We start from the raw sequence: 16809 nt of genomic DNA on the forward strand, positions 1-16809 counted from the left end.
AGTTAAAATTCAAATAAATAAGTTCAGTTGGTACAGAAACCGGTCATTTTTATTGTGACAAAATTTTCCCCCCACCGTGATCAAAGCTGGTGAATAAAAATAATCCGTTTGAATAATGATAGAATTCTGTCAAAGGTGTTCCAATCTGACATTGGCAGTTGCATGAATACATATGTCTTCACTGATGATTTCTTTAACATCAGTGGATGATATAAGCAATAACTAATTATTTCAAATATTTGTGGAACGGTTTCACGTATAATTGATTACTTTCGTTTTGAATGTTTTTGCATATTTACTTAGAGTGAAAATACCTTTTCCAACGTCTGCAGTTCGGTAATGTAACTCAGAGTGCCGCTGTCGGTCTGGTTGCTGATTATAAGTACATTTATGGCACAACCTCCTCTTTCTTACTCGATCGAGACAAGGGGCTCAGTGCATCGCGCTGCAACACCGCCTAGATTAAGTGCCACGATTTGCGGAGATACCAGACTGCCTGTTTTCCTTTCGAAGCAAAATATTTTGCTTTTCTCCATCCACTTCGGTCTGAGGTTATTTCTCGAATAAGGAAGGACATCATGTCCTGCTTGGCCTGTGTTATCTGGACAATGTCGGGCAAGTCGATGATGGCATGGCAAGTAGCATTGTTTTTTTCTCTCCTTAATATAATTGCAGTGTATGGACAGGTTAGTTATTCCATCCCAGAGGAGATGGTTAAAGGATCGCTAGTAGGGAACATAGCGCACGATCTGGGTTTAGATTTAAAAAGACTAAAATCTGGAAACGCTCGAGTGTATACTGGAAACAGCCGGGAATACATAGCCCTGGACAGAGAACAGGGCATTCTCCTTATTAAAGAACGAATAGATCGCGAATCCCTTTGTGGAGAAGTACCACTGTGTGCTTTACATTTCCAAATCATTTTGGAAAATCCAATAGAATTCTTCCGAATCTCAGTGGAAATCACCGATATAAATGATAATGCGCCCAGTTTTAAAAGAAGTCTGTGCAATTTTGAAATCAGTGAGTCAGCTGTTACCGGAGCAAAATTTCAGCTTGACAAAGCGGCAGATCCGGATGTTGGTGTGAATGGCCTCCAAACCTACTTTCTTAAACCTACGGATTATTTTCTCCTGAAATTTAATAGCCAGATAGATGGAAATAAAAATGTAGAGATGGTGCTACAAAAACCGCTGGATAGAGAAAAGCAAGACGAAATGACGCTGTTGTTGACCGCTATGGATGGCGGAGACCCACCGATGTCTGGTACAGTGCAAATACATATTAAAGTCCTGGATGTAAATGACAACGCTCCTGTTTTTACACAGTCGATTTACAAAGCCACGGTTATAGAGAATGCACCGAAAGGTACAGTTGTAACTGTTGTTACAGCGTCTGATCTAGATGAAGCTTCCAATGGTAAAGTGACGTATTCCATTTCCAACAATATGGACGAAGTGTCTGATTTATTTGAGATATCAGAAGATAAAGGAGAAGTGAAAATAGTCGGTGAAATAGATTATGAAAAGGCCAGACATTATCAGATTGATGTTAAAGCGACGGATCAGGGCGGCTTCTCTGATACCTGTAAAATAAATGTCGATGTTATTGATGTTAATGATAACAGCCCCGTGGTTAATATTATGTCCACATCGAAGCAGGTGCCAGAGAACTCTCCCTTAGACACAGTGATAGCTATACTGACAGTGCAGGACCAAGACTCTGAGAATAATGGCAAAGTCCACTGTTTTACAGAAGAAAGAATGCCTTTTAATATCAAATTGACATCCACTGGTTTCTACAGTCTAACAACAGGATCATCTTTGGATAGAGAATTGCAGTCTTATTATAACTTTACTGTGATCTGCTCCGACGAAGGAGTCCCTTCGCTCTCCAGCAGCGTTACTCTCCACTTACAGATATCAGATGTGAACGACAACGCGCCTGTTTTTGAGAAAAACACGTACAATGCCTATGTTAATGAGAACAACGCACCAGGGCTCTCTTTATTTTCTGTTAAAGCAAGTGACGCGGACTGGAACCTGAACGCCCGAGTTACGTATATACTAGAAGATTCTGTGATGAACGCATTTGTTTCATCATATGTATCCGTTAACTCTGATACTGGAGTTGTACATGCCATTCGTTCCTTTGATTATGAGCAAATAAAGAACTTCCAATTTCAAATTAAAGCGCAGGATGGAGGTTCGCCTCCACTGAGCAGTAACGTGACTGTAAGAATATTTATTCAGGACCAGAATGACAACGCACCTCAGATTCTCTACCCAATACAGACCGGTACCTCTGCGGTGGCTGAAATGGTGCCTCGTTCAGCAGAAATCGGATATCTGGTCACTAAAGTGGTGGCTGTTGATGTGGACTCTGGACAGAATTCCTGGCTCTCATACAAACTGCTGAAAGCCACAGACAGGGCGCTCTTTGAGGTGGGTTTACAGACGGGAGAAATCAGAACTGTCCGCCCGGTCAGTGATAAAGATGCTGTGAAACAGAAGCTCACTGTTGTAGTGGAGGACAACGGACATCCCGCCCGTTCAGCTACAGTCAATGTGAACGTGGTGGTGGCCGACAGCTTCCCCGAAGTGCTCTCGGAATTCAGCGACTTTACGCACGACAAGGATTATAACGACAACCTGACTTTTATTTAATACTGGCTTTGGCTGTTGTCTCCTTCCTTTTCATCGTCTCCATCATGTCTATAATATCAGTGAAGTGCTACAGATGGAGGCGAGAGCAGATGTTTTATAAATCCGGTGGGAATCTCCCAGTCATTCCGTACTATCCACCACTTTACGCAGACATGGGAGGTACAGGAACTCTACAGCGCGTGTACAATTACGAGGTTTGCGGGACCACTGACTCCAGGAAGAGTGACATGAAGTATGTCCGACCCTGTAGTGAGAGCATTATTAGTTTGGATGCCAGTGGAACTCAAACATTACTGCATCAGCAGAAAGGAGAGATGACTGAGAATCTCGAAAACCAGGTAAGCCATCATATCTGAACTAATTAATTTTGTAATTAATAGTTTCCGTCTTTATGCTAGCGGGGGGCGCGGCTGGTTTGACTGGGTCCCGCTCTGTGGCTGGTCTCGGGTTCGAGTCCCGCTGGCGGTGGCTTGTGACGGACTGGCGTCCCGTCCTGGGTTTGTCCCCTTTTCTCCAGCCCTACCCCCTTGTGTTGTCCGGCTAGGCTCCGGCTTACCGTGACCCCACTCGGGACAAGCGGCATCAGCGTGTGTGTGTTTCTGTCTGTCTTTCTGCTGCTGAATCTCGTAAATATTTTATTTATTATTTTTTAATATATCTGTGCGCGTGTGTGTGTTTATACTGTTGTACGATGTTCTACCGTTAACAACTTACTTCATTTATATTCTAAACTGGCAACAACGGACTACATCTTTAGACTTTGTACACTTAAAATTCGTGTTTGGTGCGAGAACCTACGCACATTAAAGGTTCGATGAAAAAAATATTTTCCACGTTTTGCATTTGTTGCAGCTTCCTGTGGTGCTTATGGATTTCATACAGTTGAACGAAACGGAAAATGTGTGGTTTCCTCTTTCTTTTTGGGTTTTCTTTCCATTTCAAAACCAAACTACACAGGTTTCTTTTTGTAATGCAGCTAAAAAGACTCATAATCTGTCTTTGTTGTGCTATTGTGGCGAGTTTGATGGAGTATTGCCTGCTTACTCCACTCTGCAGTTGAAAGACAAGCTGAACACAGATTTGGATTTAAGATGGAGAAAAGCTTTCTGGGACATTTATAAAATAGCTAACCAATAATGAAAATAACCTATCACAATGAGTGGAAAGGAAAACAGCACATTCAGGACTGGAGACATTTAGCCCTTCTTCTGGTCTCATTCTCCTTGCTTTTCATTTTTAGGTTATTATATATACAATAAAATGGGGAGTGAGAACAATCATTTAGTTTGCATGTTTGCAACACTGGCTTTGAATGGTAGTTCTCCATCATCCCCATGTTGGCACCTGCATATGTCAGAATGTATTTAAAAACGTTTCTTAGCTGGTCTTCCCAGGTGGGACATAACTCTGACCAATGTAGATTGCATGATGTAACTCATACATCTTCATATGTTTTACATTTATTCATTTAGCTGACACTTTTCTCCAAAGCAACTTACAATGTTAAGGTCACAATTATTACATGCTTACAATCATCTTACCTATTTATACAGCTGGCTAATTTTACTGAAGTAATTTGGGGTAAGTACCTTGCTCAAGAGTGCTATAGCTGGGGATCAAATCTGTAACTTTTAGATTCAAAGGTAGTAACTCTAACCACTATACTACCAGCTGCCTCTGATAGCATTTAACATTTAATTTGTTTATTTACGTGGACAGATATATTTAAGGGTTCATGCCTTTATATCCTGCATTGCACTGTTCTCTGTTCAGGGTCTACCTTCCAAACTGAGTCTGCTATGCTTCCAGCATAGGCCCTGCAATGCCATGACCTGGAACTGGAGAAGCAGCTCTGCATAATCAATTACTGAATGTATTTGAGGTTATTTGTATTCAGTATTTATGTTTCTTATTCTGTCACCCTCCACAGATTATTTTCATATGTTTTTTATTGAGAGTTTCCACAGAACATTTACAATTCCTATATGCAATGTTACTATTATTGAATGTTACATTTTTACAGTATTTGCAATTCAGTATCCGAACTCAAAGTGCCGCTGTTGGTCTGGGTGGTATATTTCTGAATTCACATTCCTAGGGGTACCACCCACAAAAGGAGAAAGGGAGAAAGAGGGATACATAGAAAGACCATTCGTGCACTTATGGAGCACAGTCTTTGGAAATATCGAACTGCCTGTATTCATTAACAGAAGAACGCAGAGGTGTCGTTTTGCCCCCCAGTCTTGGATTACAGTATACTTCCATGATAAAGGATTCATTAAGATACGGATGACGAACGATTTACGATTTCGTGCTGTGGCAACAATGTCGGGCAAGTCCGTGGGATGGCAAGTAGCATTGTTTTTTTCTCTCCTCGCTAGTGCAGTGTATGGGCAGGTTAGTTATTCCATTGCAGAGGAGATGTCTCAAGGATCGCTGGTCGGGAATGTAGTGCAAGGTTTGGGTTTAGATCTGAGAAGGTTTCAGTTGCGTAATGCCCGTATATACACTGCGGACAGCGCTGAGTACATGGAGCTGGACAGAGAAAGGGGGCTGCTTCTTATTAAAGAAAGAATAGATCGCGAGTCGCTTTGTGGGAAAACATCTCCGTGCACCTTACACTTCCAGATCATTTTAGAAAACCCGATGGAATTTTCCCGAGTCACTGTAGAGATAACAGATATAAATGATAATCCACCGAATTTCATGAAGAATGAAATAAGGCTCGAAATAAGCGAATCAGCGCTACCGGGAGCCAGATTCTTGTTAGAGAAAGCGGTTGATCCTGATGTTGGTGTTAACGATCTTCAAAGCTATATCCTTAAACCGACCGATTATTTTTCCCTTAAATTGCACAGTCAGACTGACGGAAGTAAAAAGGTTGAAATGGTTTTACAGAAACCACTGGACAGGGAAGAGCGGGACCGTATGACGCTGTTATTGACGGCTTTGGATGGTGGAGACCCTCCGATGTCTGGTACTGTGCAGATACATGTTTCTGTACTCGATGCTAATGACAATGCTCCTGTTTTTAGCCAGGCGATTTACAAGGCCACCATTACAGAGAACGCGTCCAAAGGTACTATTTTGACTACAGTTAGCGCAAATGATTTAGATGAGGGTTCTAATGGTAAAGTGATGTATTCGATTTCAAAAAGCATGATGTCGGATTTATTTGACATCGACGAAAATAACGGAGAAGTCAGGCTAGCTGGTCATATCGATTATGAACAAGCTAACCATTATCAGATTGATATCGAAGCAAAGAATTACGGGGGGCTTTCGGATTCCAGTAAAATAATTGTAGATGTTACTGATGTGAATGACAACAGCCCTGTAATCAATTTCATGTCAACCTCAACTGCAGTACCAGAGGATTCTCCTTTGGACACGGTCATTGCTATGTTGACAGTGCAGGACCCAGACTCCGAGCATAACGGGAGGGTTCACTGTTTTGTGCCGGAAAATGTCCCAGTTAATATTAGATCGACATCCACTGGTTTCTACAATCTGATAACAGGAATGTCTCTGGACAGAGAAACACAGTCTGATTATAACATCATTGTGATCTGTGCCGACGACGGAGTCCCGTCGCTCTCCAGCAGCGTTACTCTCCACTTGAACATTTTGGATGTGAACGATAACGCGCCTGTATTTGACAAAAGCTCATATGATGTTTTCGTAACTGAGAACAATACACCGGGACTTTCTGTGTTCTCGGCAAAAGCCACTGATGCAGACTGGAACCAGAACGCCCGTGTTTCCTACTTTCTAGAGGACAAAACAGTTCATGGCTTGTCAATTTCTTCATACGTGTCTGTTAATCCCGATACCGGACTTGTACAGGCAGTTCGATCATTTGATTACGAGCAAATGAAGGATTTCCATTTTCTCCTCAAAGCGCAGGATGGAGGTTCACCTCCACTGAGCAGCAATGTTACTATCAGAATATTTATCCAGGACCAAAATGACAACGCGCCTCAGATTCTCTACCCAATACAGAGCGGTACCTCTGCGGTGGCTGAAATGGTGCCTCGTTCAGCAGAAGTCGGATATCTGGTCACTAAAGTGGTGGCTGTTGATGTGGACTCTGGACAGAATTCCTGGCTCTCATACAAACTGCTGAAAGCCACAGACAGGGCGCTCTTTGAGGTGGGTTTACAGACGGGAGAAATCAGAACTGTCCGCCCGGTCAGTGATAAAGATGCTGTGAAACAGAAGCTCACTGTTGTAGTGGAGGACAACGGACATCCCGCCCGTTCAGCTACGGTCAATGTGAACGTGGTGGTGGCCGACAGCTTCCCCGAAGTGCTCTCGGAATTCAGCGACTTTACGCACGACAAGGATTATAACGACAACCTGACTTTTTATTTAATACTGGCCTTGGCTGTTGTCTCCTTCCTTTTTATCGTCTCCATCATGTCTATAATATCAGTGAAGTGCTACAGATGGAGGCGAGAGCAGATGTTTTATAAATCCGGTGGGAATCTCCCAGTCATTCCGTACTATCCACCACTTTACGCAGACATGGGAGGTACAGGAACTCTACAGCGAGTGTACAATTACGAGGTTTGCGGGACCACTGACTCCAGGAAGAGTGACATGAAGTATGTCAGACCCTGTAGTGAGAGCATTATTAGTTTGGATGCCAGTGGAACTCAAACATTACTGCATCAGCAGAAAGGAGAGATGACTGAGAATCTCGAAAACCAGGTGAGCCATCAGATCTGAAATCATTAAGTTTCTAATTAATTATTTCCGCCTCTCTGTGTTTCTAAATCTCATCACTTCTCTGTGTGTGTGCGCGTGTCTTTTTTTTATTATCTTTCGCAGGCTGTTTTAATTGTTACCAGGATAATTCTTTTATATCCAAAGAACTTAGAAATTAATTTCCTATTCTGGACTATCTGTAATAGACAAACTTTCTGTTCAGTCCGAATAGTGTATACACAAAGCTTCGGTGAAAACATATTCGTAAGCTGTTGAATTTGTTACAGTGTCCTGTGGACCATATAATTTTCTTGTGCAGTTTATCAATTTATTTTTACGAAATTGGGTGGCACAGCGAGTAATGCTGCTGTCTCACGTGAGTTTGATCCCAGCTTAGATGGTGTGGAGTTTTCAAGTTCTTCCCCTCTCTCTGTGGATTTCCTCCAGGTGCTCTGGGTTCTTCCCACACTCCAAAGACATGCTGTTCAGGTTCCCCCATAGTGTGTGAGTGACAGAGAGTGTGTGTTTCACTGATGTATGGATGAGTGACCCATTGTAAGCAGTGTATCTAGCAGTGTAAGTCACCATGGTGAATAAGATCTGTGGGCTGATAACACTACATAATGTTTTGAAGTTGCTTTGGAGAAAAGCATGTGATAAATAAATAAATGTAAATGAACAGCAATTATTTACATTGTGTAGTTTCCTTGTGAATTTTTAGGTTATGTTGCGTTCAGATTTACATGATTCCACTAAATCTCTAGAACAATATGAGTTCTCTCATGTCCAACCTTTAAGACACCTAATTTTGAATTGTTCTTTCTTGAAGCCGCAGTTTGTTATTGTAATCCCACATTATCCCCAGGTTCAGGAATTTTTCTTGCTCTTTTGAAGTAAGTTGCTTTTAATTTTGCCTGAGAATTTCTTTCCCTGGATTCACATTTATGAGAACACTTTTTAGGATTTTTGACTCAATTGATAAAATTGTTGTTTTCTCATCAGCACCTGATAAGGAGAAAGCCCATTTCAGAGGGTGGCACCTCTGTAAATTGACAAACTTTACAAATATAGAAGACCTTTCTCTACCTTTGTTAATAGAGTCTTGATCATTTTCATTGAACTATCAGCTAATCTGTTTGATTATGGGAATGTGGATTTAAAATTTGGCAAGATTCTTGTTCGAATAAATTACATGTAGACTGCAAGGAGTTGTCCATTAAAACATTGTCTCCACCCGGTACCTTGCCAGCATATGTCTTTTAATGCGTGCTGTGACATTTTGTCGGCTTTACTTGCTCTTATAGACAAAGTCCACATCATAATGTTTTTTTTTTTTTCCATAAAAAGGACATAAGTTAACATTACTTTGAATGGGAAAAATTATAATGTCATCAGCATTCTCTCACGTCCGTGACCACACAGCAGCCGAACGCACCTGGCAGACATCAGCAAGGGCGAGTATAAAGGAAGCCACATCACCGCTCCCAGGTTGTGGAATCTGTATGAGACAACCGCTCCCGCTGTGTTCTCAAACTGCTTTTATGACCCTCGCCATGTGTTCTTGCCTTGCCACCCCAGCTATTACATGTACATTTACATTTATTCATTTAGCAGCAATTTATCCAAAGTGATGTACATCTCAGAGAATACAATTTGTGCATTACATTAGGAGAAAGAGTTGCAGGCGTGTGATTAAGTAAAGTTAGTTCCTTTCCACCATATACACCAATGTTCTGTGAGCTATGAATACCCACCCCCAAGTCTCGATTCCCTCGTCTTAAACCACCACTTTAGACTGCGACCCCGATCGTCCCTCAGAATGATGTACGCCCCTCGTTTCTTTGGCCCATGCCTGTCCTCGAACACATCTTTTGTCTTGCCCTTCAGATAAACGAACGAACAAACAATCCCGCACTTGGGTCCTACCTCCTGTCTCCTGCCCTGGGGTGCATGACAACTACAGGGTGGAAAGACTAGCTGAACACAAGTTGGGATTTAAGATGGAGAAAAGGTTTCTGGGACATTTATAAAATAGCTAACCAATAATGAAAATAGCCTGTCACCATGAGTGGAAAGGAAAGCAGCACATTCAGGACTGGAGACATTTAGCCCTTCTTCTGGTCTCATTCTCCTTGCTTTTCATTCTTAGGTTATTATATATAGAATAAAATGGGGAGTGAGAACAATCATTTAGTTTGGATGTTTGCAACACTGGCTTTGAACGATAGTTTTCCGTCACCCCATGTTGGCCCCTACAAATGTCAGGATGTATTTAAACACATTTCTTAGCTGGTCTTCCCAGGTGGGACATAACTCTGACCAATGTAGATTGAGTGATGCAGCTCGTTACCATGTGAGCTCATACATGTACATATGTACATATGTTTTACCACATTTAATTTGTTTATGTACATAGACAGATATATTTAAGGGTTCATGCCTTTATATCCTGCATTGCACTGTCCTCTGTTCAAGGTCTACCTTCCAAACTGAGTCTGCTATGCTTCCAGCATAGGCCCTGCAATGCCATGACCTGGAATTGGAGAAGCAGCTCTGTGTAATCAATTAATGAATTTCACTTTATTTGTATTCAATATTTATGTTTCTCATTCTGTCAGCCTCCACAGATTAGTGTCATATGTTTTTTTTTAATTGAGAGTTTCCACAAAACATTTACCATTCCTATATGCAATGTTACTATTATTGAATGTTACATTTTTACAGTATTTGCAATTCAGTATCCGAACTCAAAGTGCCGCTGTTGGTCTGGGTGGTATTATTCTGGATTCACATTCCTAGGGTACCACCCATAAAAGGAGAAAAGGAAGAAAGAGGGATACATAGAAAGACCATTCGTGCACTTATGGAGCGCAGTCTTTGGAAATATCGAACTGCCTGTATTCATTAACAGAAGAACGCAGAGGTGTCGTTTTGCCCCCCAGTCTTGGATTACAATATACTTCCATGATAAAGGATTCATTAAGATACGGATGACGAACGATTTACGATTTCGTGCTGTGGCAACAATGTCGGGCAAGTCCGTGGGATGGCAAGTAGCATTGTTTTTTTCTCTCCTCGCTAGTGCAGTGTATGGGCAGGTTAGTTATTCCATTGCAGAGGAGATGTCTCAAGGATCGCTGGTCGGGAATGTAGTGCAAGGTTTGGGTTTAGATCTGAGAAGGTTTCAGTTGCGTAATGCCCGTATATACACTGCGGACAGCGCTGAGTACATGGAGCTGGACAGAGAAAGGGGGCTGCTTCTTATTAAAGAAAGAATAGATCGCGAGTCGCTTTGTGGGAAAACATCTCCGTGCACCTTACACTTCCAGATCATTTTAGAAAACCCGATGGAATTTTTCCGAGTCACTGTAGAGATAACAGATATAAATGACAATCCACCGAATTTCATGAAGAATGAAATAAGGCTCGAAATAAGCGAATCAGCGCTACCGGGAGCCAGATTCTTGTTAGAGAAAGCAGTTGATCCTGATGTTGGTGTTAATGATCTTCAAAGCTATATCCTTAAACCGACCGATTATTTTTCCCTTAAATTGCACAGTCAGACTGATGGAAGTAAAAAGGTTGAAATGGTTTTACAGAAACCACTGGACAGGGAAGAGCGGGACCGTATGACGCTGTTATTGACGGCTTTGGATGGTGGAGACCCTCCGATGTCTGGTACTGTGCAGATACATGTTTCTGTACTCGATGTTAATGATAATGCTCCTGTTTTTACCCAGGCGATTTACAAGGCCACCATTACAGAGAACGCGTCCAAAGGTACTATTTTGACTACAGTTAGCGCAAATGATTTAGATGAGGGTTCTAATGGTAAAGTGATGTATTCGATTTCAAAAAGCATGATGTCGGATTTATTTGACATCGATGAAAATAACGGAGAAGTTAGGCTAGCTGGTCATATCGATTATGAACAAGCTAACCATTATCAGATTGATATCGAAGCAAAGGATTACGGGGGGCTTTCGGATTCCAGTAAAATAATTGTAGATGTTACTGATGTGAATGATAATAGCCCTGTAATCAATTTCATGTCAACCTCAACTGCAGTACCAGAGGATTCTCCTTTGGACACGGTCATTGCTATGTTGACAGTGCAGGACCCAGACTCCGAGCATAACGGGAGGGTTCACTGTTTTGTGCCGGAAAATGTCCCAGTTAATATTAGATCGACATCCACTGGTTTCTACAATCTGATAACAGGAATGTCTCTGGACAGAGAAACACAGTCTGATTATAACATCATTGTGATCTGTGCCGACGACGGAGTCCCGTCGCTCTCCAGCAGCGTTACTCTCCACTTGAACATTTTGGATGTGAACGATAACGCGCCTGTATTTGACAAAAGCTCATATGATGTTTTCGTAACTGAGAACAATACACCGGGACTTTCTGTGTTCTCGGCAAAAGCCACTGATGCAGACTGGAACCAGAACGCCCGTGTTTCCTACTTTCTAGAGGACAAAACAGTTCATGGCTTGTCAATTTCTTCATACGTGTCTGTTAATCCTGATACCGGACTTGTACAGGCAGTTCGATCATTTGATTACGAGCAAATGAAGGATTTCCATTTTCTCCTCAAAGCGCAGGATGGAGGCTCGCCTCCACTGAGCAGCAATGTTACTATCAGAATATTTATCCAGGACCAAAATGACAACGCACCTCAGATTCTGTATCCAGTACAGAGCGGTACCTCTGCGGTGGCTGAAATGGTGCCCCGTTCAGCAGAAGTCGGATATCTGGTCACTAAAGTGGTGGCTGTTGATGTGGACTCTGGACAGAATTCCTGGCTCTCATACAAACTGCTGAAAGCCACAGACAGGGCGCTCTTTGAAGTGGGTTTACAGACGGGAGAAATCAGAACTGTCCGCCCGGTCAGTGATAAAGATGCTGTGAAACAGAAGCTCGCTGTTGTAGTGGAGGACAACGGACATCCCGCCCGTTCAGCTACGGTCAATGTGAACGTGGTGGTGGCCGACAGCTTCCCCGAAGTGCTCTCGGAATTCAGCGACTTTACGCACGACAAGGATTATAACGACAACCTGACTTTTTATTTAATACTGGCTTTGGCTGTTGTCTCCTTCCTTTTTATCGTCTCCATCATGTCTATAATATCAGTGAAGTGCTACAGATGGAGGCGAGAGCAGATGTTTTATAAATCCGGTGGGAATCTCCCAGTCATTCCGTACTATCCACCACTTTACGCAGACATGGGAGGTACAGGAACTCTACAGCGCGTGTACAATTACGAGGTTTGCGGGACCACTGACTCCAGGAAGAGTGACATGAAGTATGTCAGACCCTGTAGTGAGAGCATCATCAGTGTTGATGCCAGTGGAACTCAGACACTGCTGCACCAGCAGAAAGAACCGATCAGTGAAATTTCCGAAGCCCAGGTGAGCATTCTACTGCATTGTAATTTTACTGTATCTTTTTTTTTGTAATACGATCTGTTAAACTGATACCCGTTTTGATGATTTTTCTTTTGTACATTCACCTGTTTTGTTTGTGAATCTGTTATGTCTCCGAACTACTGAAAATAAGACATTGTCAATACTACGCTAGAGAAATATTTTCTTTGCGATGTTTTCACCATTGGCACATCAGCCCTATTTCTGTGTTTCAGTGGCCTCTGTTTCTGTGTGAGCGAATTCTTTTTCTGACTCAGTTATTCTTGTGACCAGTATATGTGCGGATTCGATTTGAGAAAGCGTCGTAATTAAATTCATGCAGAATGCAGAAAAGTGAACGTTGCACTCTTTTTAAAATGCGGCTTATAGTTTATTGAAAAGTGAGGGCGGGCGCGTTTTTATGTGACAATGCACAGCATGACATTTCGGCATTTTGCCTCGGCAATTTCAAAATGATTACATCGTGATTCTTGGGCGCTACATTAACGCGCTGGCGTCACGTAAAACACAATGTCAGTTTTTACTAAATAAAACCCCAAGCGCTCGTCCCAGCTGATATATATTGTTAGGTTTAAATTTTAACCCGTTCGCAATGATTGAATAATTTTTTACAGTTGTGTGAAGATATCTGTAAATATCAGATCATACGTTTCTAATCACATTGATTTCTTTCATTGCTGTATTGATAATTGGTTTCTCTCGATGACCCATTTCAGTGCAATTTCAACATTTACCATTATGGATCTTTTTCTGTGTGTGTTCTGAAAACAGCGAAGGCATACCGAAAGGAATGAACAACTCACGATATTATTACTAATTTTTTTAATAGGGTGGTTTTCACTGGAGAAATTCAACACAAATACTGCGCTCCAGGAAACTAGAGCAGTTGGTAGAATCTGAAGCTGCGGTATTTAAGACCTAAGGCGGTGGCTCTTCCACGTTACCTCAGATATGTGCCTCTTTCAATATTTATCTTTCAAAATTCTTTCCCTCAATAATTCTGGTAGTAATGGACAGAAATCTGATTCAGTTTGCAGGAGTGCAATTATTTGCTTTGCTAAACACTAATGGGATATCAGAAAAGATTCCAGTTGTTTGTTTTGGTTCAGAAAAATATGGTGGATTAATTTTTCTTGTCTGCATTTCAGCAGAGGTATTTAATTTGTAATGTTGCATATATTTTCAATTACATATTCACCTGTTTGACGTTAATTTTCTTTTAAAGGACTCGTCATCTCATTTTGTTTATAATATATTACTTGAAATTGATCAGTAGTTGAACATTTTTTCTGTAATAATAGTATTAAATGTAGAGTTTACCTTTGTTGAGTTGGGACTGCAGTCTTTGCTCTATGCTCTGAGTGCCGCTGTTGATCAGATTGTGATTTCAGTCGCTCCCTCAAGTAGCTTACTGCTTACTCTCTCAAACACAAAATACGCGCACCTCCATTAGCTTTCGGAATACAAGGCGTGAGAGCAAGTCAGATGCGTCCAAGACGTCGCGTTTGTTTCATCACCGCGACTGAAATCGTAGTATAAACTCGTACTTGCTGTGCTTTGAAGAAAGTATGGAATTTCTTTGTTTTTCCAGCACTGCTGGGAATGTGGATTGGGTTCGGAAATGGCAGCTGCAGCTTCTCATTCTGTGCATTTGTGCTGCAGAGGGTGTGTACGGACAGGTTCGCTACTCCATCCCTGAGGAAATGGTGAAAGGCTCGTTTGTGGGGAATATCGCGGAAGACCTTGGTTTGGATGTAAAGCGGCTGAGATCTGGTCGGGCTCGGATTTTTACGGAAGATGATCGCGGCTATATCGGTCTGAACGCCGATAAAGGGACACTGGTAGTGAAAGAAAGGATTGATAGAGAGGAGCTGTGCGGCCCAGTGTCTCCGTGTTCTTTGCATTTTCAAATTATACTTGACAATCCCATGGAATTACATCGTGTCGATGTGGAAATATTAGACGTCAACGATAATGCTCCGGTTTTCCCGAAGAAACAGTTAAAGCTCAATATCAGCGAAGGCGCTGTTTCTGGTGCTCGATTCGTTTTGGAGAGCGCCGAAGACCCCGATGTTGGAGTTAACACCCTTCAGAGCTATGCGCTCAGTCCTACCGACCATTTCACATTAAAACATCCGTCTCGAACTGGCGGCGCACGGTTTGTGGAAATGGTTCTCCAGACGGGGTTGGATCGAGAGAAACAAGAGGAGCACACACTCGTCTTGACTGCTTTCGACGGAGGAAGCCCTCAAAAGTCTGGTACAGTCAAAATTATAATAACTGTTTCGGATGCAAATGACAATGCCCCGGTCTTCAGCCAAGCGGTGTACAAAGCGTCTTTGCCCGAAAATGCACCCAAAGGTACACACGTTTTAAATGTCAGCGCGACGGATGCAGACAATGGAGTGAACGCAGAAGTGAGGTATTCGTTTTCGGGTCGTACTGTTGTCGACCTGTTTCACATAAACACCTATACTGGTCAGATAACAGTGAATGGGAATCTCGATTTTGAAATATCAAAGCAGTATGAGATAAACGTAATGGCAGTAGATCCCGGCGACTTAACCGACTCGTGTAAGGTAGTGATTGATATCATAGATGTTAATGACAACGCTCCAGTTATTACACTGATGTCTTTTTCTAAAGAAATACCAGAGGACTCAGCACCGGGCACTGTCATCGCCATGCTCAACATTAAAGATGTAGACTCTGGTAAAAACGGTCAGGTTAAGTGTTTCATTAGTGCACATTTACCTTTTCAAGTTAAATCTTCATCCTCCAATTTTTACACTTTAATATCAGATCGTGTTTTGGACCGTGAGAAAGTTCCAGAATATAACATAACTATCACAGCCGTGGACGAGGGGTCGCCACCATATTCGACAAACAAGACACTGACTCTCAAACTTATTGATGTAAACGACAATGCGCCGGTGTTTCAGCAAAAATCCTACACTGTTCAGGTTGTGGAGAACAACCCGCCTGGATCATCTTTACTGGCTGTTAAAGCAGACGATGCGGACTCACACAGTAATAAATATGTTTCGTATATTCTCATGGAAAAAGAAATTAGCGGAATGTCCGCATCGTCCTTTATCTCAGTGAATGCTGAAAGTGGCGTCATCCATGCGGTGCGATCATTTGATTACGAGCAAATGAAAGATTTCCAGGTTTACGTCAAAGCTCAAGACGGGGGCTCTCCACCGCTTAGCAGTAATGTGACTGTAAAAATTATCGTCCTGGATCAAAATGACAACGCACCTCAGATTCTGTATCCAGTACAGAGCGGTACCTCTGCGGTGGCTGAAATGGTGCCTCGTTCAGCAGAAGTCGGATATCTGGTCACTAAAGTGGTGGCTGTTGATGTGGACTCTGGACAGAATTCCTGGCTCTCATACAAACTGCTGAAAGCCACAGACAGGGCGCTCTTTGAGGTGGGTTTACAGACGGGAGAAATCAGAACTGTCCGCCCGGTCAGTGATAAAGATGCTGTGAAACAGAAGCTCACTGTTGTAGTGGAGGACAACGGACATCCCGCCCGTTCAGCTACAGTCAGTGTGAACGTGGTGGTGGCCGACAGCTTCCCCGAAGTGCTCTCGGAATTCAGCGACTTTACGCACGACAAGGATTATAACGACAACCTGACTTTTTATTTAATACTGGCTTTGGCTGTTGTCTCCTTCCTTTTCATCGTCTCCATCATGTCTATAATATCAGTGAAGTGCTACAGATGGAGGCGAGAGCAGATGTTTTATAAATCCGGTGGGAATCTCCCAGTCATTCCGTACTATCCACCACTTTACGCAGACATGGGAGGTACAGGAACTTTACAGCGCGTGTACAATTACGAGGTTTGCGGGACCACTGACTCCAGGAAGAGTGACATGAAGTATGTCAGACCCTGTAGTGAGAGCATTATTAGTTTGGATGCCAGTGGAACTCAAACATTACTGCATCAGCAGAAAGGAGAGATGACTGAGAATCTCGAAAACCAGGTGAGCCAT

At 42.4% G+C, this 16809-nt stretch overlaps 2 protein-coding genes and 3 pseudogenes across 13 annotated transcripts in view; all 5 read left to right on the forward strand.

The window, feature by feature from the left end:
- LOC108925318 (protocadherin gamma-C5-like) overlaps positions 1-16809 on the forward strand; it is a 223634-nt gene that overhangs the window by 107865 nt on the left and 98960 nt on the right. The gene's annotated exons all lie outside the window — the stretch shown is intronic.
- On the forward strand, positions 334-3070 carry LOC108925245 (protocadherin beta-16-like; annotated as a pseudogene).
- On the forward strand, positions 4713-7397 carry LOC114912119 (protocadherin beta-16-like). Its single transcript, XM_029257468.1, has one exon. The coding sequence runs from the start codon at positions 4956-4958 to the stop codon at positions 7395-7397; it is 2442 nt and encodes an 813-aa protein (XP_029113301.1). The 5' UTR covers positions 4713-4955.
- LOC114912115 (protocadherin gamma-A11-like) lies at positions 10125-12737 on the forward strand (annotated as a pseudogene).
- Positions 14123-16740, forward strand: LOC108925244 (protocadherin gamma-A11-like; annotated as a pseudogene).

This window comes from Scleropages formosus, chromosome 13, assembly GCF_900964775.1.
Source record: "Scleropages formosus chromosome 13, fSclFor1.1, whole genome shotgun sequence".
In the NCBI taxonomy this organism is placed as follows: Eukaryota; Metazoa; Chordata; class Actinopteri; order Osteoglossiformes; family Osteoglossidae; genus Scleropages; species Scleropages formosus.